This window comes from Rattus rattus, chromosome 5, assembly GCF_011064425.1.
Source record: "Rattus rattus isolate New Zealand chromosome 5, Rrattus_CSIRO_v1, whole genome shotgun sequence".
NCBI classification, from domain to species: Eukaryota; Metazoa; Chordata; class Mammalia; order Rodentia; family Muridae; genus Rattus; species Rattus rattus.
In genome coordinates, this window is record NC_046158.1 from 12,722,651 (window position 1) to 12,749,798 (window position 27,148).

At 45.9% G+C, this 27,148-nt stretch overlaps 1 protein-coding gene across 1 annotated transcript in view; it reads left to right on the forward strand.

The window, feature by feature from the left end:
• Nucleotides 1-14,326: 14,326 nt before the first annotated feature.
• Nucleotides 14,327-27,148, forward strand: part of Pax8 (paired box 8) — a 55,734-nt gene continuing 42,912 nt past the window's right edge. Inside the window, exons 1-2 of the mRNA XM_032903166.1 lie at nt 14,327-14,406; nt 14,743-14,852. Of these exons, the coding sequence (XP_032759057.1) occupies nt 14,828-14,852 (25 nt within the window). The 5' untranslated portion in view covers nt 14,327-14,406; nt 14,743-14,827. The remainder of the gene's footprint in view (nt 14,407-14,742; nt 14,853-27,148) is intronic.

Sequence of the window (27,148 nt, forward strand, 5' to 3'; positions counted from 1 at the left end):
GCCATGCTCGGCCTAGAGCTCTCTATTTGGGCCAGGCTGGCCTCGAACTCATAGAGACCTGCCTGCTTCTGCCTCCTTAATTACAAATGGTAGCATTCCCCTGGTGGGGATCATACACTATAGAATGGAGAAAATGAACTGAGCATAGCAAGCATGTTCTTCTCACTCCATGCTTCTTGATGGCAGATGTGATATGACCAGTTCCCTCAAGCTCTGCTTCTGACTCCCCCACATGATGGACGTAAACTGTGGTCACAATAAACCATAGCTTTCTCCATAGGTTGCTTTTGTCAGATATTCTGTCCCAGCAAAGCAAAAAAAAAAAAAAACTAGTACCCCACATCAAAGGCAGACACCCAGTATATGAATGCCCTGTCCCCGCTTTCTCTGTTGCTTAGGACTGGGGTGGAACCTGAACTCTAGAACCCTAACAAACTTAAGACTTGGCTCCTCTCTACCCTATCACTATCTCTATGGCCATTCGAGTTTTTGACCAGTTACCTCCCTTCTGGCTTTTCAGATCTGATGGTGTTCATGTAGAAGCCTCCCCTGAGCGTTGGAAGTTTTGGAGTAGAAAATGCTCCCCAAAGCTTTGACCCCGGTGGAGGACCTGGGAAAGCATCACAGAGCTAGCATTAACCTTTTGCCTCGTCACTGGAGGCTTGCAGCCTATTGCCATCTAGTCAATAATGAAATTTAGTTCAAATCTGACTGACTAGTCAGTGTTTCCCTCACCCCCATCTCCATCCATGATTCCTCTATCTGGGTCCTCTCTCACCCCAGGAATTTTGGGAATATGTATTTCCCCACCCACATGCAGCCTGCGTTCTCCACTCTCTCCAACACACTACCTCCAGAAAGATGTTGTTTTGGACTGAATTAGTTTATTGACATTTATACTGGGTTATTGAGATGATGGTTTCATGAATTTTTCCTTGAATATGGCATTTAGCAGGTACAAAGATGCAAATATATCTTCAGGCTTCCATTGCAAACTTGAAATGACTACTCAAGGGAAGCAAGATGGCTCCGCAGGTGAATGTGCTTACGGTTATGTCTGATGACCTGAGTTCAGCCCCCAGGACCCAGCCTGTAGTAGGGAAGGAGAAGACCATCTCTTACAAGCAAGCTGCCCTCTGGTCTTCAACCTGGAAAGGACAGCCTGCAGGAACATGTCCTAAAAATAGTTTGGTAAATTTGAGTTTTGATCCCACTTAAAAGCTTAATGTGTAGAACTGGTATTACCAGAAAACTCTGTGTTATGCCTTCAGGATCTGCATCTCTGTCTTCACATGCTCTCTCCCATGCCCCACATTTCCAGCAACAGGGAACCATGCATTCTTTTGGAATGACCAAGAAAAAATGCTGGCAGACTGCAGTTCATATGATGCCTTGAGTCCTTACTGACAAATTGGTATATGTTAGCACACATATACTCATGTAGAGATGGAAGTCATGAAGAGCATACACAGGTGTAGAGATGGAAGTCATGAAGAGCATGCACTCGTGTAGAGATGGAAGTCATGAAGAGCATACACATGTGTAGAGATGGAAGTCATGAAGAGCATACACTCGTGTGGAGATGGAAGTCATGAAGAGCATACACTTGTGTAGAGATGGAAGTCATGAAGAGCATACACATGTGTAGAGATGGAAGTCATGAAGAGCATACACTCGTGTAGAGATGGAAGTCATGAAGAGCATACACTCCTGTAGAGATGGAAGTCATGAAGAGCATGCACTCGTGTAGAGATGGAAGTCATGAAGAGCATACACAGGTGTAGAGATGGAAGTCATGAAGAGCATACACTCGTGTAGAGATGGAAGTCATGAAGAGCATACACTCGTGTGGAGATGGAAGTCATGAAGAGCATACACTCGTGTAGAGATGGAAGTCATGAAGAGCATACACTGGTGTAGAGATGGAAGTCATGAAGAGCATACACATGTGTAGAGATGGAAGTCATGAAGAGCATACACTGGTGTAGAGATGGAAGTCATGAAGAGCATACACTTGTGTAGAGATGGAAGTCATGAAGAGCATACACATGTGTAGAGATGGAAGTCATGAAGAGCATACACTCGTGTAGAGATGGAAGTCATGAAGAGCATACACTCGTGTAGAGATGGAAGTCATGAAGAGCATACACTCGTGTGGAGATGGAAGTCATGAAGAGCATACACTCGTGTAGAGATGGAAGTCATGAAGAGCATACACTTGTGTAGAGATGGAAGTCATGAAGAGCATACACAGGTGTAGAGATGGAAGTCATGAAGAGCATACACTCGTGTGGAGATGGAAGTCATGAAGAGCATACACTTGTGTAGAGATGGAAGTCATGAAGAGCATACACTTGTGTAGAGATGGAAGTCATGAAGAGTGATGGCAGTAGACACAGCATAGGTTGCAGCAACAGCCCAGTGTTAACATCTTCCCCCAGGAAGAACTTTCTAGAACCCAAATATATTTTCTCCTTTTCCTGCACTAAAATCCCTCTTCTCTTAGTACAAAGTCCAAACTCCTTAACATGCTTCCAGGGACCCATGACCTAGTTCTGTATACTTTCCAAGCATCCCCCAAATGTCACCACATATCGCATACAACCCACCATGCCATACATATTATTCATATCACACAGACACCTCATCATACCACACATGCCCTATGCATCCTCCACCACATACATACCACATACACACCCCCCTCACCCTTCACCATATTGCACACATGCCATCATTACCCCACACATGCACACATATTATTTATACTACCACATATGTTGTTGTAAAAATATAAAAATAAAAAAGTATCGGTGTCTTTTACCTCACTAGGTTCGCACCGCTGTGCCCCAAGATATCTGCTAGATATCTTGGCGGAAACACATCCCAGCCACACACTTTCCTACACTCAAACCCTCACATAAAAGAACACACAACACAATAATCTTAGATCCAATTGGTAAGATATAATTGCCCACTTAAACATACAAAGCCTGGTACCATCCATCCCTTAGGAACATTGATAACAACCTGTAAATACACAGAGCAGAATCTTAACATCACCTGCCATGGCTTCTCCCCTCTCTCCCTGTCTCTCTCTCCTTCCTCTCTTCTTTCCTCGTCTCCTCCTCTTCCTTCAAACTTCTCTCCCACCCATCCTTCCTTCTCCTCCAATGATACCCCTCCTTCTATCTTGTACCTGCCCCTCACCTGTACTTTACAAATTCAATGGCAAGGTTCTGGTGAAGTCACCTGATTCCTGAGTATGTGACTAGGAAGCTGTCTTTGGGGCAGTGGAATTAGCATCAAAATACAGATAACTTCAGGGCAAACCACAACATTTCCCCCTTTTTGTCCTGTTAAAAAGCTTTTTCACTTATATATAAATTGAGTACAATTATTACCATTCTACAATTTATAAAGCATATGATATACTCAACACCCAATCCATCACTATATCAGTTAGACAGAACATTTAGTTATTCATTCTAGCTTGAGAAAGGCTTAAAATCTATATTATATCTTGGCTAGCTTGTATACTATCTGATAACTATCCAATAAAATATGTATATTCAGAGTTATACAGCCTGATAGGCTATGAGACTATAATCAGTCTTCAACCCCATCAGAAATCTGAGAATGACCAAATATCTATACACAAAGGAAGCCTAACATGGCTTCTAGACCTGAGAGGTTGTAGAGACAAATCTCCACTATCACAGTCCCCTGTTAGCAACATGTGAGCTCAAGTCTTTAGCCTTCTGGCCCAAAATCAACTGACAGACTCTTGAAATGCAGATTTTTAAGGGCTGATCACCCTGTCTTGGCAGGGTTTATCAGTCAACTATTCTGCATAATTTGTCCTTTTCTGGACAGTATTAGTCTGCAGATAAAACAGGCCAGTGGCTGCCTAGCCACAAAGTATTGCCTCACCTGGATGTAGAGATGTTCAAATTCTTCGTTAAATCCACCAAAGGGGAACTGTTAAGAGCAAATATGTCTCAACAAAAGATAAATAACTTTAAATCTCAAATTTTGTGGATTTCTGACGTTTTTGAAAACCACCTATCTATATAAGACAATCTGGACTGTTGTCTTTATATCTTAATATCTTGAAAGTTCTCTCACAAAGTCAGTAATATGTTTGCTATTTGGCCCTTAACTCACATGTGTAATCAACTCAGAAGTTTGTAATGACAATAGAAGGACTGGCTTTAAACCTTGTACTTTTAAACTTTTAAAAAATAAATTCTGTATCAAAGCAAAGATATGATTTTAGCTTAGTTAACAAATAAGATTACGACTGTATAACTCAATCTACCTAATTCCTCCCTGTTAAATTATGACCATTTCTAAATTCCTCATAAAAACAACTTTAGAATAACCACTTTCAGCCCCCCAAAGTCCAGGGAATTTGGGCGAGGACTCCTCTATAACTTCTTCAAGCTGTACATGGGCGTTGAGATATCCTTGGGGGTAGGGGGGTAGGAAGAATGAAGCAAATGCTGTAGCCGATGTGTCCTGACTGGACCCAGCTGAAAGTCCTTGAGACCAGGATTCCAAGTAGGCACACTCTGTAAAATACAACTCTCAAGACAAAAGTTTAGAATCGAGATATCTTTGTGTTTGATTCTCCTGAATAAATTTTCAGGCAGTCCACCTCTATCAAATCTGATCAGTACAACTCTGTGAGGTTTCCAGAGCCTAATCACACTTTTTAAAAACACAAAGACAAAATCTTTCTCCCAAAATACTGTGTTCCTTAGTCTGTAAACAGAAAAGCTTGTATCTTGCACTCTCTCCCAGAGTAATAATATAACCATAATACTCAAAGTCACACCCATCATGAAGATTAAACAATTTTTAAAAAAGGAAGTAAGCTAAACAATGAGCCTGATAGGCTTTTGTACTCTGTGATATCAGGAAATGAACCCAAAATTCCTGTGGAGCCCACGTTAAGAGAATTTGAGCTTTCTGTTGTGGTAGATATCAAAAGTAACCACAAACCCTTGCTAGCCGGCATCAACGAGCCATATGGCCTTTAGCGGGGTAATTTATAAAACAAGCTAAACACCTTTTATCAATTCCAATATCAATAAGCAACACATTAAACCAGGACTTTTGCCCAAAATATCTCAATCTGTTAAGCTCTCTACCCGGAGCCACAGATTTTTATTTAACCTTAATAACTTCTATAATATATGCCTGCATTCACTCTCCCCGGTGTTACAGACATTTATCACAACTCTCTACTTGGAGTTAGTGACCAATTTTTCCCTAAGTTCCGAACCATAGATGAAAATCCCCAAATGATTCCACCATGTGATTCGGGTAATCTCTGTACTCTCCTTAAAACAAACTTAAACACCTTCTATCAATTCTAAAACCAACAAACAACTTAAAACTCAGGACTTTAGCCCAAAATATCTCAATCTGTTAAGCTCTCTACCCGGAGCCACAGATTTTTCTTTAACCTTAATAACTTCTACAATATATGTCTGCATTCACTCTCCCTTTTTTGTATGTTTAAGTAGGCAATTATATCTTACCAATTGGATCTAAGATTATTGTGTTGTGTGTTCTTTTTTGTGAGGGTTTGAGTGTAGGAAAGTGTGTGGCTGGGATGTGTTTCTGCCAAGATATCTAGCAGATATCTTGGGGCACAGCGGTGCGAACCTAGCGAGGTAAAAGACACCGATACTTTTTTATTTTTATATTTTTAAAACAACACACATACATTATTCACACCAAACATACACTCCATCATTCCACACATACCCTTCACACACCCCACTACTCACCCATTGCACATACCATACACCCATCACACATACTCCATTGTGTACACATCATATAAAGCCCCTAACCTCACCATACTACATATACATACACCATATCACATATATCTCATCTCACATACTCACAGATTACCACCACATACATACCACATATACCCCACTATATCACATGCTAACATACATACCCTACACTACATATTCCACTATACCCAACACACACTACCCCGCATACCCCACCACATGAACACACATACACATGCCCTATACCATTTGCCCAAGAACACCATTTACATATCTGTACACAAACACACAGAGAACATATACATATCACACAGATACAACACATTATGCACACTAAAGTACTTGCTTTTATTCTTTGATAGACCCATCCTGTACCACACACATCACACTAGACATACACCACATGGTATATTAGGCAGCTCTCAAACACCTGTAACCCTACCTCTTGTGGGACCCAACACTCTTCTGACCTCCACAGGCAGCTGTACAAATATCTGTGCGCGCACATGCACACGCACACACACACACACGCGCACACACTCCAAAAATCTTTTTTCCACATAACGTTTTTATTGATTCTCTGGAAGTTTCAAATCATACACCCCACTGCAATCCCTTTCCACTCTTTTCAAGTCTGTTTCCGCCTATGACCCACACCAAGAAGTGAAACATAAAAATAAGAACAAACAAACAAACAAGTCCACTTTGTGTTATCTAGATACTCTCTGGACCATGATCAAACTGTCAGTGTCCTTCTCCTTAAGACCTGAGCCCTTCCCTTTCCAAGCTCCATCAGAGCCATCAATTGTGGAGAGCTACTCTTCCGTATCTCTGTCGAACTTTTAGTTCTCTTGGTGGTTTCCTGTCTAGGCTGCTGCATTTTGGTGTGTGTGGGAGTCGGTGTGGCATGGGGTTTGGGATTGTCACTTCAGTGACATGTCCATGTCCCTCACTCTCAATTGTGCATCTGCAGTCATCGATATCACAGCAAAAGTAGCCTCCTTGTTCTTCACAGTCAGTGGGAGCATAGATCCTGGGCCTCCATATGGTTTCTGGTGACAGCACAGACCACAAGCATGGCCCCCTGCGGCTGCAATGGGATCATGGATCCAGACATGGCCCTCAGCAGCAGCATGAGCTCGGATGTCACCACGGCCTCAGGTGGCAGCACCGGCCACTCCTATCAACATAGCCCCCAGCCGCAGCAGAGCCTATGGACTTCAACATGGCTTTAGGCCGCAGGAGGCAAGCAGTCCCTGGCCTGGCTGCTGACTCTTCCATTATCCACCTAAGGCACCTCACTTTTTTTTTTTTTTCGGAGCTGGGGACTGAACCCAGGGCCTTGCACTTCCTAGGCAAGCACTCTACCACTGAGCTAAATCCCCAAACGGCACCTCACTTTTTAAAATAAAATAATAATCGTTAATTAAAAACAGAAAATAGTCTACTAGGTGCATTTGAATGAGTTCAAGTAGGTCAGTACAAAACCAAGCTGATCAAAACCAATGACTTTATGAAATTCATAGGCAAATGGATGGAACTGGAAAATATGATCCTGAGTGAGGTAACCCAATCACAGAAAAACACACATGGTATGCACTCATTGATAAGTGGCTATTAGCCCAAATGCTTGAATTACCCTAGATGCCTAGAACACATGAAACTCAAGACGGATGATCAAAATGCGAATGCTTCACTCCTTCTTTAAAAGGGGAACAAGAATACCCTTGGCAGGGAATAGGGAGGCAAAGATTAAAACAGACACAGAAGGAACACCCATTCAGAGCCTGCCCCACATGTGACCCATACATATATAGCCACCCAATTAGACAAGATGGATGAAGCAAAGAAGTGCAGACCGACAGGAACCGGATGTAGATCTCTCCTGAGAGACACACCCAGATTACAGCAAATACAGAGGCGAATGCCAGCAGCAAACCACTGAACTGAGAACGGGACCCCCGTTGAAGGAATCAGAGAAAGGACTGAAAGAGCTGAAGGGGCTTGAGACCCCATATGAACAACAATGCCAACCAACCAGAGCTTCCAGGGACTAAGCCACTACCTAAAGACTATACATGGACTGACCCTGGGCTCCAACTGCATACATAGCAATGAATAGCCTACTAAGAGCACCAGTGGAAGGGGAAGCCCTTGGTCCTGCCAAGACTGAAACCCCAGAGAACGTGATTGTTGGGGGGAGGGCAGTAATGGGGAGAGGATGGGAAGGGGAACACCCACATAGAAGGGGAGGGGGAGGGGCTAGGGGGATGTTGGCCTGGAAACCGGGAAAGGGAATAACATTCGAAATGTAAAAAAGAAATACTCAAGTTAATAAAGATGGAGAAAAAACCCAAACAAACAAAAAAACAAAAAACAACAACAAAAACAAACAAACAAACAAACAAACAAACAAAAAACCAAGCTGAAAGATTCCCCGTGGATATAAGGGTGGTACTGAGGTTAAAGAGGTACAGCATCTAGAACTGAGGAGCATTTTCTGGAAGTAAGCATTCTCCTCACTCAGCCCCAGCTGAGGAATATAACCTGGCTGCAGGCTCTACCTCCAATGTGGGCATGAGGGATGGAGATCAGAGCCCTGAGCCCTGCAGAAGCCCAGAGCATAGAGGGAAACAGCTCTCTCACACCGGGGCCATCTTTTCTCAGGGTTCTCCTCCTCCATCCCATTCTGGGCTGAGCCTGAAGAAAGTGATTTTTCTTGAAAAAGAAAGAAGGAAGGAAGGGAGGGAGGGAGGGAGGAGGAGGGAGGGAGGGAGAGAGGGAGAATGAGTTGACAAATCCGTGATGGGAATGTGACAAAGTAAACAGAAGTTACAAGGTCTGCAGGACACAGCATGAAAGCTCAGAGGAGGGGCATTTGGACCAAGAAGAGAAAATTCTCCTAAATCAGAAATGCCTAAAATCAGAAAGAGTTTCAAACGACATTTAGGAAAAGGCAGGTGGCTGACTGATTTTGAACAAATGTCTGTGATATCTCTGCTTTGTGAATGCTTCAAGTGTTCCGGTGGGAAGCAATCACAGCCCAGCCCACAACACTGGGCTCTTTCCATCCTTCCCCATGGCAGACTCTGACAGCACACAGAATATGCGCCTCATCGCCTCATCGCTAGGGGCAGAACCTCCTCCCACTGCCACTGGGTCCCTGAAACTAGCACCTACTATCTGCTTTGTTTTTTAGTTTAGCCCAAGAGCTTTCTTGGAGTCATGGCTACTATTCATGCCCTAATATTAACATGAAGTAGAGGAACCATACTGGACTGGGATTAGCTGTATCTGAGAGAGGACCAAGAACCAGCAACTGAGTGACCCAGAGCAAGGTCTATGCTCAAGGTGCTGCAGACCCTGACTTCACTGAGTATTGTAATAAATAAGTGGGGCCTCTATAGTGTGCTCAGCCGTGCTGGCATTTAGAAACACTTAGCAAGGAACAGGGGCCACAGCTGCCTTTATCAGAAGATTCCCTACTTCATTTTCTCAAGATCATGCTCCATCTACTCTAGTACAAAATCCACAAGTAGCAAGGGAAACCATCGGAAAGGAAAGAGGAAGACTAAGGTCTTACTTAACTCAGGGCAGATCCTCCAGGCACAGCGAAGGCAGTGGCTGTTGAAAAGAACCTAGGTCCACAGGGGAATAGATAGAGCAACTTAGCTTGTTCTGTTCAGAATGTGCCAGAAGTTTTTCAGAGGACAGGGTTGAGAGGTTGGGGACAAAAGTCAGGTTAGATGTCCCGAATATTCTTTATACTTTGAGCTCTTCCCACACCTCCACTCAATCCCCACCCACTAAGATTGATGGTACCGTCTCTCCTAGTAGCAGGAACCTCTGGCATTCCAGGCCCACGAGGATAGAGCCAGCCCTGAGCCTGGGTTTTTTCCTTGGCATGCCCCCAAGAGCAGCTGTCAGAAAGGTAGCCCCCTTGGTGACTTGGAATGGGTGGAAGGATTCCTGTGATCTGACTCCTGCCTTTCTAGGCTGGATCACAGGGTCCTGGCCAGGGGAGGGCATTCCTCTTTGCTGAGCTGCTTGCTCTCTCTGGCAGGGCTGTGTTCCCACCATGGGGTCTGACCTCACTCTAGCCACACCTTGGTGTCCAGAGACCTTCTTCCTAATGGGTGCTGGGAAGAGGGAGGAACCAGGCTGCAATGAGCAGGATTGCCAGCACCTAATACAAGGCCAGGGTCACTGAGCTTCTGTGGTCCTACCTGCAGGGTGCTCTTGGTCACCATAGCTTCTGTAGACTCAGTTCTCTCATTTTCAAAGCAGATTACAAAAAGTTTCTAACTCATCGTCTGTAATTTTACAACTATTGTTAGTAGAGGGCAACACGAGGTCCCTCTAGCTCTTGGATAACTCCTTTAGTCATTTCTCCTTTTCGGCTTCCAGTGAGGATTTTTCTTAGTCAGCCCCAGGAGCGTCAGGCTCCCCTCAAGCAGCTAAGGTAGATGCTGCCAAGGGGCTATAAAATGGGCAAAAGACCAGGGGATGTGTGCCAGGTCACATCTCCAACCTTCCCCAACTGGACGAATGCCACGGGTGGCTTTTTCCAAACTGCCTTTCCAGCCCGTGGTCCCTTCCTCTCACCTGCCAGGACCTGTATTTCTATTTCTGTTTTGAAAGCCTCAGGGAAGTGGACCAGAATAATTAATGATTGATTCTCAGGCACAGCCACCAGGAGGCCCCAGGGCAGGCTGCTGGCCACTTCCCCAAAGTGTGAGGACAGAGTAGAAATCCCAAGAAGTCATGGCAGGATTAGGCATGTTCCTTGGGGGAGATCCATGAGAAGATTCACATCTACTCTCTCCAGACTAAAGCCGTGAAGTCTGCAGACTGCCTCTGCTTCTGCTGGGATCTCTGCTTCCTTCTCTGTGGTGATCCCTCTCACGCCAGACCATCACCATCGACTGCTCGCACAAGTGCATGCTCACTGGCCTCTTTATCTTGAGGTTCTCACCCAGGAGGCTTTTGAAAAACCCATCATGCTTTGGGGGAAAGATTAAAGGAACCGATGTCTACTGAGAAATGCCACAGCAGTTTTAACTCTGCCCTTCTTGGGTGTATTGCCTCTGCCTTTGTTGTCTAATAATAATTAACTTTTGTACCTAGCTGGTTTTCAAAGGGCTTTCACATTTGTAAGTCTATTCATCCTCACAACAAAGTGCAAGGTAGGCCCACCCTTTCTCTCTACTTCAGTGCGTCTCACATCCCACAGAAGAGGAGAAACAGGCTCAGAGAGAAAGCATGCTCCCATTTTACACAGTCAGGTCTGGAACTCTCAGCTAACAAGAGCGGGGATCACTCTTGTTCCTAAAGAATGCATTCTGGAGCAGGAAGGCTCATTAAGTAGGAGGAGATAGGCTGTTAGCTGGGGAGCCTTGTGCCTTGCCTATTCTCCAGGAATACTGTGCAGGCAACCTTCCGAGCCTTCACATCAAAGGACCCTGAGGTTCCTGGCCTCCTCTACTGAGGTACTTGGGGCACCACTAAGAGTACGCTGGAGAAAGTACAAGGGGACATCACCTGAGCCAGCAGGCACCAGGACCCCACCCTTGTGATCAGACGCCCATACTTATGTAGTACTCAGCTGAAACCCTGGCTACTTATGAGGAAGCCCAAACCACTCAGCTCTAATCTGGTAATAAGACCAGCTCAACATGGTTTGCCAGGACAGGCCCAGTTTAGTGCTAAAAACCTCACAACCAGGAGAATTCAGAAAGTTCTTTCCATTACTATCAGAGCCATGATGCCAAAAGACCATTTTTGAAAGTTCCCCAGATCAATGTTCCATTAAAGTCCCAGAATATTATGTAAACTCAAAAAGTTACCAACTGTTGCATAGGACTGTCACGTTTACCTGGAATGAATGGATGGTTGAGCTAAGGAAATATTTATTTCAGAAAACACTGAAACATGGTGGCTGGATTTCTCAAATTTTAGAAGTCAATCAGCATTATTTAATTTTGCACTTTAATACTGGCAATAGATTAAATTTTCTTGGGAAAACAGAATATAAAACTTGTGACTGAAGAAAAATAGGGAAAAACATAGGGGGAAAAAAAAAGCCCAGTGGTAAATACGGTTAATTCCAGCACTCAGGAGGCAGAGGAAGGTGGATCTCTGAGTTCAAGGCCACCCTGGTCTACAGAGTGAGTTCCAGGACATCCAGAGATACACAGAGAAATCCTGTATCAACCCCCTCCCCCCAAAAAATAACCCAAATCAAAAACTTGTAACTGGGTTTAAACTACAGGGTGCTGTTTGATAACCTTGGGGGAAAAGCTTTATGTGCACCAAGTTGAAGAATAGGTGGGGTGTGGGTGTGGGTGGGGGTGGGGTGGAGTGTAGGTGGGGTGTAGGTGATGGTGGGGTGGGCAGTATTGGTATTTTAAAAGGAACTCTTTAATTTCTTACTGAACTGAGTCAATATGTAAATATAATTTGAAATTTTAACTAAAGTTAAGAGACGGTTGAGACTTAAAAGCTTGAAGAAGAGGTTTTAGTAAACACCTGTCTTTCAAACTTCTTTTCCAGAAGAGGAGGCTGCCCCCAGAGAGGCTGCATTTAGGTACCTGGATACTGTTTAATGACATTTCTGCTTCTGTTGCAGGAAACCAGGAAGTGCAGAGGGACCAGGGTCTGATTTCCAGTTGTAATTATAAAACAAGGCATGGTGTTCTTCCTACTGGTTGGTTCTAGAAGATCAACCCTGCTCAGTGTCCTCCTGGCTCTCTGTGTCACCTGCAGCCTGAAGCAGGGTGCCCCGGAGGCAAGCGCACCAGCTCTTCCTTGATAAGCAGCTACGTGCAGGTGCACATCACACTCGCCCACTAGAATATCGTAGCAACTTGCTGTTGGTCTAGTATCGAAGCAAGTAAGACTATCTTGTTGGTCAGTAAAAGCAAGTATTGGCCAAAATAGATTTATTAGCTTTCGTGGTTATTAGACCCTTGGCTTAGTAGAAACTTCGGAGGTTTTCCAAACTGTATAGGTAAGACATTACTTAAACAGCCTATGGGGTCTTTAGGTCCTATACCAGAAGCCGCTTCTGCCTGCCACACTTGAATCTTCTCTCCCCAGAGGATATTATGGTAGAGTTAGGGGATCTGGGCCCTGCCAAAGTACAGAGCAGTCTTAAATAACAAGCATTTAAACAATGGTACACTAGGTGCTTTCGTTTAGAGCCCTTTCATGATGTGGAGGACATTTACAGATTCTCTCTCTCTCTCTCTCTCTCTCTCTCTCTCTCTCTCTCTCTCTCTCTCTCTCTCTCTCTCTCCTCCCACAGAATGTCTACATTTCTCCTAAATTGAGATATGAGAAAGGACCGGTGGGTAGTGAAATAACTTTTTTTTTTAATTAAAAATGTTGTGAGTCTTCATACACAGGTGTGCATGCATTTCCCTGAGCAGCTCAGTGTCCTCTGCCCCTGCACTGGCTTCCGCCTCACTCCAGCTCTTTGTTCTGTCCCTCAAGGCAGAACAGTCCCTCCTGCCCAACAGGGCTGTCCTCCCAGCGGTAATCGGAAATCCAGAGAGCTAGTCTGAGGTTGCTGGTGGAGAAAGGGGGCATGCCTCACTGGCCTGCACTTCTCCAGGCCATCTGCTCCCACACACTCACAGTGTCCCCTTGTACAGTGATCTGGGATCAAAGAGGACAACTAGAAAGATAGCCGTGACAGCCATGGCCACCCTTACTACTTCCCGAAGGGTGCCTTCTACATCACAGAAGCCATTGGTTCCTGTCTCCTTGCCCCAGCTCAGCCCAAACTACCCTTTCCTAAGGCATAGGATGAGGTGAACGCTAAGCTGTAATGGCTTCCTTTAAACTCTTCTCCCGAGGTCCTCATTGCAAAGAATGAAAAAGAGAACTGAGCTGGTCAGTGCCTGTGCATGTTTGAGAAGAACCTATGGCCTTAGTAGTAGCCAACCGGTTTCCTTAACCAATTCCTGGCTAAGCCGCTATGGCCCAGAGAAAGTGGTTTAGTGTTGATCTGATCTAGAGAGGTGACATCAGCAAGTAAAGACACCTTGCTGCAGCCTCATCCGCAGACTTCTATTGAAAGACCCAGGCCCTCAGAACAAAGTTCTCACTCAGAAAAGGCCCCTTTCCCAGAAGCAGGGGAAGAGAAGGGTTGCAGGGTGTCGTAGAGTGACCTTGAGCTCACTCTGGTGGTCAGTGACCCTCAAAGTTTCCAGAGAACCACTTCCTCGGACCCAGGCTTTCATCTTCCACTCCCCCAGGATTTCCTGGCCTGCCGAGTTAGGACTCTGTGGCCGCCCTCTCTTCCCGCCTCTGGAAACAGAAGCTCCAGCGAATGTTTCTAACTCCTGAGTCCACTCAGCCATGTCCCCCTTGCAAAATCCTCCCCTTCCCTCACCCCCCTGCACCCAGCCAGCCAATCCGCGGCCTGAGAGCCTCACCAGACACATCTCCCAGGGCCTCGGCGGGATAAAACTGGCTGGCGATGCCAGGTGGATGGGAGCAAACTTCAGAAGAAGAAACGCCTGGGCCCTGGGCACCCTCGGGGGCAGACCCAGGCAGAAAGGGCCTGAGGCCAGCCGGCTAGGTATGTCGCCTACGGGCTAGAAGGGAGCTGGTTGGGAAACAGCTGGCCTGTGAGAAAGGAGATGGTCCTAAGAAGACTAGCAGCCTTTTTCTTCTCAAGTTAAGTGGTATGAGGCAGGATCTATGGTGGGACAGGGTACTTGAGATTGGGGCTTCCTCAGCACACTCCTAACCATGGATCCTGTTAACATTTGCTAGGCCAGGCTGAGGTTGACCTCACTTCACCCCAAAATCCCCTACTCTTGACACTCAGTGGGAGTCAAGAGACCTGACTTGGGGAGGGGATGCGGGTTTGGGGCCTCGATTCTCATGCCCTTTGCCCTGGGTCTATATGCAGGGCAGCGGCGTGGCAGCTGGAGCTGCCAGGACCTGCGTAAGAGAGCTGCGAGTGTTCCGCAGCTGTGAGCGACTCCCCAGCGGCGATGCCTCACAACTCGATCAGATCCGGTAAGGACAGCGGAGGGGCCAGGACCCGGGAGTCCTCTCGCCGCCGTGTGATGCTGTGCTGTGTGCGCTAGGGTGGGTAGGGTGAGAGAGCTCCCGCTGTAGGCTGGCAGGACCCACCTGTGTGGGGACATAGTTGGGGGCGCCTCGGGCCTGGCTCTCCACTAGGGACTGCCTCGCTACTCTCCTGTTCTTGGGTCCCCCTCTGTCTGACTGAGCTGTCCTTCTCTGGCCTTGGCTTCTGAGAACTACAGGAAGCAGTAAGGAGTTATTTGTGGGGTCACAAGGGTTGTCCTTTTGCACCCCACAACCATCTTGCACAGCCTATTAGGGTGGACATCTTGTATGCTTATAGGCCTCAGGCCAAGTAGATTGCTGCGACCTCTAACCCCTGGTCTCTGGATACTCATAGTTCTTCCCAGGACTCCCCTAGAGCTCTATACGTCTCTACCCAAGGGAAAAGGAGTCTGGGGTCTGTGGATCTGGGAGTCTGGGAACTGTGGCGCACTAGATTCTTTCCTACCTGGCTTGAGCCAGGCGGGGAGCCAGGCTCAGGGCTTCCACTGGCGCAGACTACGCCGGCCGCCAAAAGATCCCCATTTTCCTCCCCACCTGCGCCCCAGCCCTGGGCCTTCAGAGCTCCCGAGCTTTCTGCAGCTGTGCCCGATCTGCCCATTCGCGGCCTGGGTCGGGGTGTACGGAGGTGAGGGAGAGAGGACTCCTAGGGTCCAGGCTGGAGAGTGCGGCGGACGCCCGCCACCCAGTCGCACGGTCAGGAAGGACAGCGGGCGGAGGCGCGCCTCGGCCTGCGGTGATGGATGGAGCCAGGTCAGGCGCGAGGAAAGCGATTTATAGGGCCAGGGCGCATCGCGATCGATTTGGGCCGGCCGAGTGAGAGGAAATCAATATTTCAGATGAATTCTCTGCGAATATGAAGTCGCGCTTAGCAAACGGGACATTTGTTATAATAAGGAGGGTCGGATCCCGCGCGCCACTCGGCTGAGATCTCTATTTAGCCGCCAGGGTCGGACCGTGAGGCGCAGTCTCCGTCTGGAGGGCCCGCACCGCGCTGGAAGGGATACGGCACGGAAAGGTTTCCTAACCCTTTTGCTGCAAAGCAGTGGGGAATTCAGCAGGACGCTCACTCCCCACGAAAGTGGGACTCCAGAGGTCTTAGCTGCCCTGGCTGACTTGGGGCAGCTTCAGGGACTGCGGCATGGAGACGTCCCAGCTCTTCCCTGGCGCCACTAATGAAGTTGCCTGGTACTTCTGACCTGGCAACCCTTAGCGCACCCTGTGCCACTTTCTAAGGGCAGGGCAAAATTTAAGCCCTTAGTCTTTAGTCAAACTAGCGAATGCATCGCTCCCAGCCCCCGGAGCGGGTGGTTTTTCAGGCCTAGAGAGGTCTTGGCTCTGGATGCTGTTAACTTCCCTAGCTAGGCTTTTGGCGTTTTGGGTAACTGCTTTGACCTCCTCCTGACGAGATTGGGGACTCATAGACCTTACAATCACAAGGATGAGCGAGACTCTTCTCAAATGCTACTTAAGAAAAAAGGGTGTCAGAATTTCTCCTGATTGGCTTGTTTTCGTTCTAAAAACACTCTTTAGAATAATCGAAAATAAAAGACTAAAGGTACAATGTACTTAGATTCTTAACCAACAACTGCCCGGTTGCCGAAAGAAAGGCACCTTTCCTCCTAGCTCAGGTGAGATCACCCTTGGGGTTGAGTGGCTCCTTGGCTGTCTCCTGCCCTGCCAGGTAGTTTTCTGTCTGAGGAAGCTGAAGAAGACCCTTCTCCCTCCTCCAAACAAAAGAAGAAATAAAACTGCGAAGGAGGAGAAGAGGGACTTTCTTCATCCATACAGTATGATTTTAAAAAGGATCAAAATACCTAAAGGAATCCCAGTAGTCCAAATCTGTCCCGCATTTCTCCGCGCTGAGCTGGAGATGCTCTGGCTTTCTGATCATTTATTTGATGCCCTGCCGGTATTTAGAGAGGAATTCATAGCTAGCTCCTCTTGTTTTTTTGTTTTGAAAAGCCGGTTCTTTGGGTTCAGCAGCTGGTCTACAAGTCCGTTGGCATCAATTTTTGTACTGATGCCACAGGAAGTCTGCGGGTTTAAGTAGAGCACACACCAGAGTGCAAGCGTCCTCTCTGGTTTTCAAGAGAGCCAGGCCAGGATCCCCTGGTACAGCCATGACAGCTGCCCCAGCAAAAGTTCCCTTTGCACTGGCGCCTAGGCGGAGGCGGCTCACCCTTCGTCACCCTCCGCTCATCCCAGGCTAGTCTAGTCTAGTAGAAAGGTTTAACATCTCTACAGCTTTATTCTCAAGGATGGTCCATGCTTTGTGTGAATTATTTTGACATCTGTAGGTCTGCGTCTGTAAATCCGCAGGATTTTTTGTTGTTGTTGTTGTTGTTGCACGGGGGAGGGATGGGATGGGGAGGGGGGACAAACTTTTCTAAAAAGCGGAAGTTAAAAAAATATTTTGAAAGATGAGTGAGAAATGATCGGCGCCTCTTATATATTAAAATGTAATACTGTTTCTCTGACGAAGAGAGTCTGGCAAAAAAAAAAAAAAAAAAGAAAAAAGAAAAAAAAAGCAAGCAGATTGTCGTTAATAGTAACATTGAAAAACTTGCGGAGAACCTGTCCCTCGTCCTTCCTGAAAACCTGTCCTTTTAGAGGCAGGTGAGAAGATCAAAGAACCGCATCTGAGTTGCCTGCCACCAAACTCCTAAAACCTCCTAAGAAAGAAGGGAAAATTCAACTGGAAAAGATCTATTTCTGTCCAGGTTTCTTGTCCGGCTTGGGCGGGGCGCGGCGGGGTGGGGGTTCTTGGGAGGTGAACCGGTGTCCAGGAACATAAAGAGGTATTGGGGCCCCTCAATTCATCTTTGTTTCAGGGCAGTCTATCTCCCCACCCTCTGCAAGTTAATTAGGAGATAATTTAGTTGCCTTGTGAATTAGTTTTAAGATAAGTATCTTTTCAAGCGTTGTCACTTTAATTGCCCCGCTGATTGATAAGAAGTAATTATTTCTAATTGACACTTTTTTGATGTCTATTGGAAGCATTTATTTGAAACCTTTTTGGAATAAAAGGAAAGTTAATTAATTTTATCAATCTACACCCAAAAGGACTTTGCCATTTTTTTTTTCCTGAACAGGACAAAGGAAATAAATGAAACAAAATAAAAATCAATACCATGGAATTTTAATTATTAAGAATTATTTTGGTTCAAAAGAGATCATTTATTACTATAGCGAATCAAAACATTTTATGACAGCTCCAAATCTCCAACTTCAACGAGTGCGACTATCAAGGGCATACATTTTCAATGAATATATTTATTTGCCCTTTGTATATCTTCTTCACTTTGGATCAGGTTCCCTCTGCTTTGTAGTTGTGGGGTGTTTTGTTTTTGTTTCGTAAAATCAATGAAACTTGGAACGCTCTGAACTGATAAAGTCAGTGGTTTTTGCTGTTGTTTTGCTGCTGCTGCTGCTGTATGGTTGACTAGCAGTCACCCTTGCTCTCTGGAATTGTTGATGGAGCTGGGTGTAAAGTGAAACGTTACTTATAGGTGGGTGACGTGCTGTCTCATACCTAAACCTTGGAGTAAACAGTTGACCTTCATAACATTTTACTGTGGGAGAGAAAAAGGCAGAAAGGGATAAAGAAAAGGAAACGAAAGTGAAAAGAAAAGGGGAGGAAGGAAGGGGCTGGGGATAGAAGTACTACAGCTGCCCAGGAAGGAAGGGGATGGGGATAGAAGTACTACAGCTACCAGGAAGGAAGGGGATGGGGATAGAAGTACTACAGCTGCCCAGGAAGGAAGGGGCTGGGGATAGAAGTACTACAGCTGCCCAGGAAGGAAGGGGCTGGGGATAGAAGTACTACAGCTACCAGGAAGGAAGGGGATGGGGATAGAAGTACTACAGCTACCAGGAAGGAAGGGGATGGGGATAGAAGTGCCACATTTACCTGGGAAAGAAGGCAGCCCGATGGGGGGGTGGATCTTTGAGTTAAAAAAATTGAAATTCTAATTTCAGAACACATTCTTTTGAACATCAAATCTCTAGGTCAGCCCTGAATCATCCCTTAACACCAGCCCAAGTTCTCCCTATTTCTATGCTTAAAAAGAAGCAAACTCTTGGGCAGTCAACTGGTTAGAATATAAGGCATTTAGCTATCAAAGTTTTCATTTGAAAAAAAAAACTATGAAAATAAATCAATAAAATACACATTGATTTCTAGGAAAATACAAAAAGATTGGGTGCTGTTTTTATTTTTGTTTTTAAAGCCCCAGCTGTTGGCCTATGCATGTCTTATGGGGACACTTGTGACTGATTGACATAAGAAGATTTTCCTGAATTAACTCAACACATTTTCCCTCTGTCCCCCAACACACACACACACACACACACACACACACACACACACACACACACACGCACAATTGTGCACGCTCATGACAGGTTAATTTCAGCCAGTATCTTTTTCAATAATTTATATGAAAAATCAAATCTTGTCTCCTTTTAATTCTGTTTCTCCAAGATTATGTTGAGCTGCAAGAATGAGGAAATGTCTCAAATGAAAATGAAATCTAAGACGTACAAACAGCAGATAATATCACATACCAACCCCAGTACTAGCGAAACGGGAAAAATATATAAATAATGCACAAAAAAAATCAGCAAGGGAGAGTTTAGTAATGGAAAATTCCCCCGCAATTAAATGAAACAGTAATTTATGGAGATATGCCTGAATGAATTAGCATTTATTAATTGGCTTTCGTAAAAACAATGTGTGTGTGCGCTCACACATGCCCACACGTAGGATAGTGTAGAAATTATAGATTCCCTGCAGGAAAAGTTGCTCAAATGTTCATATCAAATTCTGTCCTTATCACATTCTCTCTTTTGTGTGTGCGGAAAAATTCCAGTCCTTTTGCTGGCAAGTCTCACCTGCGCATAGAGCACTTACAGTGCATAGAACACACAGGGAGAGCTTGGAGTAAGGGAACCCTTGTAGCTTCTAGAACAAGCTTGCTTCCCTCTTTCTATTAGTGCATTTCTAAACATGAAACCAAGTGTAGTTGGCTTCACTTTGCTTAGGTGACCTGCCTACAGTTGTAGGCAGGGGTAGGGTAGCTAACCAAGGTAGAGAAGGCTGCGTTGTGTTTCTGACCCCTGCCCAGAATGCCTGAGCATCCATCCTCCCTGGCTCTCAGGCAGGAGCTACAGTTTGTGTTGTGAGGAGCTTGCCAGAGTTGGCTGGTGCTTGGATGTGTTTGCTTTCTCTCATGAGGTACTCTGGCTTCACTCTGGGCTGAGCGTTTGAAAGCTACTCTATCAGTCCAAGGAGGGCTGGGGTTCTCAGCTGAGCTCTGAGGCTTTGAGTTCTGAGAATCTGAGAATAAGAGAGCCAAAAGAAAGGAAACATAGGAAACATACACGAGAGAGAGAGAGAGAGAGAGAGAGAGAGAGAGAGAGAGAGAGAGAGAGAGAGAGAGAGAGTTTAAAAGGAAGAAGCAAGGAATGAAGTCCCCATTCAAGGTTGATACACTGGTCCAAGCTTGCCCTCCTGAGCTTCTCTTTCCTTCAGAGGTAAAACTTCAGGGTCTAAAGCATGTACCCCACATACCCACATACCATGAATGTTTCTTTCTGGAGTCAGGTGGCAATGCCTTACTTAACCCAGGTTCCTTTGGGAGAAGGGAGTCAAAAGCATATAAAACTGTTCAAAGGCTGTTTCTAAGGCAATGCTACATGGGTCATTTTGAGGTGAAAAGTACAAAGACCAGTTGTCAGGGGATTCTGGGCTCTGGAAAGCTGAGCCAATCCCATCTCACCCAGCCCACTAGAGCAAACCTGGACTACCTGAAGCCAAGCGTGTGGGATGAGGCTTTAAACCTTTTTATATTTTTATTTTTTTTAAATCTGCACTAAGTTTAAAGTACACCTGTGAGGAGAGATGATTATTTTCTCATGTCCACAGTCAGGCTGGCAGGCCTTCTCAAATGTCCAAAAGCTGTTCAGTTCACTCCCATGGCCTCATGGGTACTTGAAAACCAAATGTTTATTTTACAGGGGCCAGAAAACAAAATTTTTTCATGGCAAGATATTTGGGTAAGCCCTTCGTTCACATCACTGAGCATGACTTTGCCTTGACTGAAGATCTTTTCCTGGGAATGGGGTCTGGGTGGAAACCAGCAAGCATCTTTGTGCAAAGATAATGGTAGAGAAGTTGAGGTCCCTTGTGAACTCTTAGGTCCCTTTTCTGAGATAATTTCTCAGGATCCTATTCCACAGTCCCAAATGCCATGTAAGATGCCAAGTATGCCCAGGCTCTGCACAGACACCCTTGCCTCCTTGCCCTCCCTATTCTAGCAATGCTGCTTGCAGGGCCAAAGACGGAGAACCAGACCCAAGAACCAAGCTCACCCTGGCACTGCCAGGAACCTGAGATTCTCATCTCTGGGGGCTGTTACAGGTGCAGTACTGGACTTCCAGCAGGAATATCCATCACCTTAGTGAACTCTCAGGACTTTTCCTAGCAGGCTCTGCCTGGCTGTTTCTATAGAAAGGAAAGGAACTCATAGCCAAAGAGGCAGACAGACCTCAACCTCTCCACCCCGAATCTAGCTCATTGGAACTCAGAGGCACTAAACGGATGGTCCACACCTGCAAACTTGATAGAAACTCAGTCAGAAGGCTGCGTGAGAAGGCTGTAGTGTCTGTACCAGCACAGTGTCTTTGCTGGCAGGGACTGCTAGAGCGTTCACTCTCTCAGCTTGTTCTCCTCATGGACATCTCCCAGTCTCTAGTAATTAAATAAACTGTGTTTGTCTGTAGCATGGTTATCTGTCTTTCTATCTGTGAAGAGAGGCGAGTGTTTTATTTCTCTTGAAAGTTGCTGTAGGGAGAAGGAGGTGTCAAACATTAGCCAATACAAATGGAAGGGACTTTAAAAAAAAACATTTTCCCTAAACTATCACCACACCTCCATCTGCACCAGAAGAAGTGCCATCCTTTGGCACCTTAGAAAGTTCAAAGCCCACAGGAAAGTCAATTCCCTCCCTTAGGATCTCAAAACCACATTTAGTCTGAATTCTTGGGTTTATTTCAGGAATGGCAAGCAAGTATATGGAATAGAAATAACTTTGGTGTATCCAGGAAGGCTTCCCTATTTTGCAAGGGGCCAGTACTGGGTACCCAATCTCCTGGTCATGTAGCCAGGGGTGGTGGAGGTGCTGGGATGCTGGATTCCAGGCTGTTGGGTGCCCGGACGCTGGGTTCCAGGACGCTGGGTTCCAGGATGCTGGACTCCAGGATGCTGGGTTCCAGGACGCTGGGTTCCAGGATGCTGGGCTGCAGGACGCTGAGATGCTGGGCACCCGCACACTTTCTCGAAGTTTAGTTAAGCTTCTACAGCTTTCTCGGGGGGATTAAAGCCAGAGCTCAGTTCCTTTGCAGCCTCTATGGAGATTCCCTTATAAGTCAGCTCAAAATGGGGTCCATTTCAATGTCCTCACTTAGCTCTTGAGCTGGAGGCATTTCTGTGATGGTTTGATCTAAGCAGAGAAACTGAAAGAAAGCGTGCCCCTCCATCTTTAGCGCCTGCCCTTCCTCCCTCTTTCCCATCTCCTCTCACTCCCCTCTAGTTCTTTCTGTCTTCAGCCACAGTGGCACAGGTTTTCTCTTTTTCACTTGTTTTTCTAAGTGGCCTTGGAGTGACCTGGTAGTTAGTGCTAATTACTCTTCTGGGACATATTGTCACTGTCAGAACAGGGCAGGAGAGAGATCTGGCTGAATGACGCATCTAAGAAGGAAATGGCCTAATCTGCTGTCATCCCGTGAACTGTGTGTTTGCACACGCCCGAAGCCTCTGTTTGTGTTGTAATGTTTATTCTTTGGTGTCTCCAATATCTGAGGGAGACCAGCAGAACTCTTATTCCTGGGATAAGCTCAGACGCAGAGAGGTGTCAGGAGGATGAGGGACTTCAGAAATGACCGTGAAGCCAGTGTCCTGTCCTAGTCTCCAAAGACTCTCTTCTGCAAGCAACAGGAGGGGCCAGGCCCTGGAGGCTTTGTTCTTGACCTGGGGCCTTGCTGTTCTTTGTCTGTGTGACCTTAGGCAAGTGGGTTGTCTCTTTGGGATTGATTATTTTATCTGTATGAAACTGTGGGATACTCCAAGATTTCTAGAAAACAGTGTAAATAAAACTAGTGTTCAAATAAACATAAATTTATATATATTTTCAAAAGAAATTATTATCCTCACTACGGCATATAGTGGCTACTCGAGATTTCTTCCCTCCCTCCCTCCCTCCCTCCCTTTCTTCCTTCCTTCCTTCCTTCCTTCCTTCCTTCCTTCCTTCCTTCCTTCCTTTCTCTCTTCCTCTCTTCCTCTCTTTATCTCTTCCTCTCTTCCTCTCTTTATCTCTTCCTCTTTCTCTCTTTCTCTCTTCTTCTCTTCCTCTCTTTCTCTCTTTCTTCCTCTCTTTCTCTCTTCCTCTTTCTCTCTTTCTTTCTACTTTATGTTTTAAAGGGACTTATGTAGCCCAGGCAGCAGAGGCTAGCATGAACTTCTCTACCTCTTGCCTCTGCTTCCTGAATGTTTAGATTATAACAATGAACCACCACTATTGAATTATAAGGTGTTGGGAATCAAACCCGAGGATTCCTGCATGCCAGGCAAACACTCTAAAAATGGGACTGTATCGTTAGCCCTAGTCAAAAAAGAAACAGCAAAAACAAAATAAACCAACAACAACAACAACAACAACTCTTCCATATTGTGGTTGCCAGGGAACAGAGTGTCCAGGACACAATTCCAGATATCCTACTGTCTCAGCAGATGATCCACAGCTGAAACTTTGTTCTTTTGTAGATTTAGGAGGGGCCTTTTCATAGTCCATGTAGACAGAGCTCATCTCACAGCTGCTGAGATAAGTAAAGGAAAACTCACTAGGGTCCCCACAGCCGATGTGAACTGTTGCACTGCCTTAGCTAGAAAGCCATTTCACAGGACAGCCCAGCGGTAGCTGGGGCACTAAGCCTCTAATAGAATGAAGTCTGTGGACTTTAGGTTAGGGTCCAGAACATGCAAGGACAGTGGTTCTCCACCTGTGGGTCCCAGCCCCTTTGACAAACCTTTATCTGTAAGAATGTTTGCATCACAACTCATAACAGAAAAATTAGAATTATGAAGCAGCAGTGAAAGCAATTTTATGGTTGGGGCCACCACAGCATGAGGGACTGTTACGAAGGGCCTCATTAGGAAGGCTGAGAACCACTGCTGTAAGACCTAATGAGTCTGCCAGAGAGCCCCTGTGGGTTTGCAGTGGCACTGTGTACACAGCTAAGACAGGACATGCAAACAGTTGCCTTAGAAATTCATTTCTAACTCAGATCCATACCACTTAGTTTTCAGCGATTAAACATCTCCAGTTTTCTGATTTCTTCTCTTTTCTCCCCATCTCTCTCTCTCTCCACTTCTGTCTTCTATGTCCTTGTTTTGCGCAATAATAACCCAGTTCGAGCCTGATGACAAACCCTGGTTGACATTTAAGCCGTGGTAACAGAGCACTAACCGAAGACTTGAGCTCAGTTTTGGTCCTTCATCCTGATGCTGACTTGGTTCTTGAGAAACCTCAAAATGGAGGTAGCAGTTGTGAGTGACCTCTCCATATTCACAGACTCCTCTTGTGATGAGCGTCTGATTTTGACTCTGAGGTGGAAGCAAGGGGAAGAAAAAAACAGTGCTAGAGTCAATCTAGAAAGCAGCTGGAATCCGAGAAGCAGCAGTTTACTTCAGCTTAACTAGCCTACATGAAGCACCACCTACCATACTTAGGGCACCGTGCCAGGGGCGGTAGCATTTGTGGCCAGAACAAAAAAAAAAGGTGAATGTCTGGGCTTTTATCATGAAGAGATTAGAGGTACCTATCTAGGCCAGGGAAATGGATTCTTGTGAATACCTTTAAAGGGAACAGACTCCGAGTACCAGAACTGGGAATGAACAGACAGAACAGTTCAGGGGCAGGACAGACAGGTCAGTTGGGAGCACCAGGAAGCTGAGGTTATTTACCTTGAACCGCTACTAGAGAGAAACCACGTCATCATGGCTGACATAAAAGCCTCCTGTGGCCATCTGTGGTCTGGCGGATCCTAAAAGTATTCTGCTCCAGAAAGGTATCCCGAAAGCCTGGGTAGGATCAGCAATCTCCAGGGAAGACGACATTGGAGTTTCATCTCCATATGAACTCAAAATGAGGTAGAATTATAGGTGCCAGTGTCGTGGACAGATGTGCACTTCTGCAGAGCTGAAATGCTAGGCTCTATCAGATGGAAGGGATCCTTTGCCTGGACATACCAGAGGCCCAGCCAGCACGTCAGCACTGGCCCAGCCACGCTGTTTGGTTTCACCTCTCTATTAATTGTTCTCTATCATGTAGTGTAGACACAGTTGTCTCAGCCTCTCGCCATTTGCAGAGTACTTTTGTTCTGTGTTTGTCAATCTGCCCCACGTAGACATCATCTACCTTGAGCTGCTTTAGAAGGCTGGCCTGCTTTGAAGCTCTTCTGACTGTCTATACTGTGCGAGTTAAGGAGCTGTTGATTTTGTCAGCTGTTGGGACTCACTGGTCCTGCTTCGGAGGGTCAGGGTCATGTGTGTGAAGCACTTGCTGCCTGCAAAGGAGCCATCCTCATCAGACTCCCTTCCTCCTATAAAACTTTCCACTATTTTCCCTCTTCCTCATTTCCTCAAGAACTCTCACTGCTGCGACTATGGCAGCTTGTGGTCCACGTTGCATAGTGGTATTTATCTTTATGACTCCTATATTCTAGGCTTGAGCTACCTGAGGGTCTGTCAGATACTCAAACACAAACTCCAAGAACTGCATAGTATTTAATTATGCTAAATAGCCCAACTGGCCCCGGAAGTGATCAGGTCAAGGAGAGTCAAAGATGAGGCCCTGTCATCACACTGTACTGACAGAGACTGGGGGTTTACACACCTGGATCCAGGTCCTACAGTCCTTCTGTCAAACCAAGGACCTCTTTTTAAAGACCACACCTCTCTCAGTGATTTTGTGGTACACCCCAAAGTGTGGGGAGGGTAGATTAAGAAGCTCTAAGATGAGATGTGTGTGTGTGTGTGTGTGTGTGTGTGTGTGTGTGAGAGAGAGAGAGAGAGAGAGAGAGAGAGAGAGAGAGAGAGAGAGAGAGAGAGAGAGAGAATGTCTTCGGTTGGTCTTTTTCTGAGTAAGCAGGGTTTAGAAAGGGAAGAAAGGGCCTCCTTCACAGGCTGAAGTCCACTGAGAGCTGCTGAGACACACCTAGATGCGCACACACACACACACACACACACACACACACACACACACACACACACACACACACACACACACAGAGCTGGAACTAGAGAGAACTATAAAGGTTCACGAGCCTCTTTCTTGTGGGCAAGGACATGGTCAGTTCTGAGAATGAATGAGTGGCTTCCTGAATTTTGTAGTCTGGATGCCTGGCCATTTTCAGTTTAGTCTTCCATATATATGTCAGTTATAAGCTTGCATGCACTATATACCATAAACACACTGGGAATAAGACTTTCAATGCTTAGAAATTGTTGTAGAACTAGAGGTGATAAATGGCAAAGAGAAGCACCTCTTTCTCAGAGACCCCTAGAGACTCAGGTATGAAATTACAGGTGTGGCTGGTTATGTCCTGGTTGAATACACAGTTACAAGGAAGTGATAATAGATCAAGTAGGGACGTAGAATCCAAGCTTCCAGGGTCTCTGCTCTTGATTGTGGGGTGATTTCTGAATAGGGTAACAGCCCATACCACCTTGGTTTCAGATCTGAATAAGGGAATATGGTGTATCCAGCCATGCCCTGCTTCCCTGACCTTATGAAATTAAAGCACATGGATCATCATGGAGGTTCAGTAGACACTCTTGAGTTCAGCATTGCTCTTGTGATCTGAGGTTCAGGGACAGGTGAGCATTCGCTAGTAGCAGCATCTAATAACACTGGGTCCCTGGACTTCATGGTGGATCTTCCTTGATTTGGACAGTTACTAGTGGCAATTATAAGGACGTATTCTTCACAGAATCCAGCTTTTTGTACCATGAGGACACATTGAGGGCACATTGTTCAGGCAGGATCCTTTGCTCAGAAGACACTGTCAGCCCTACCATTTTGCTCTGCTTCAGAATTTTGGAGCATCTCTTCTCCTCGGGGCCTTCGGCATCTGTCCCAAGCCCAGTACACAGCTTACACAGG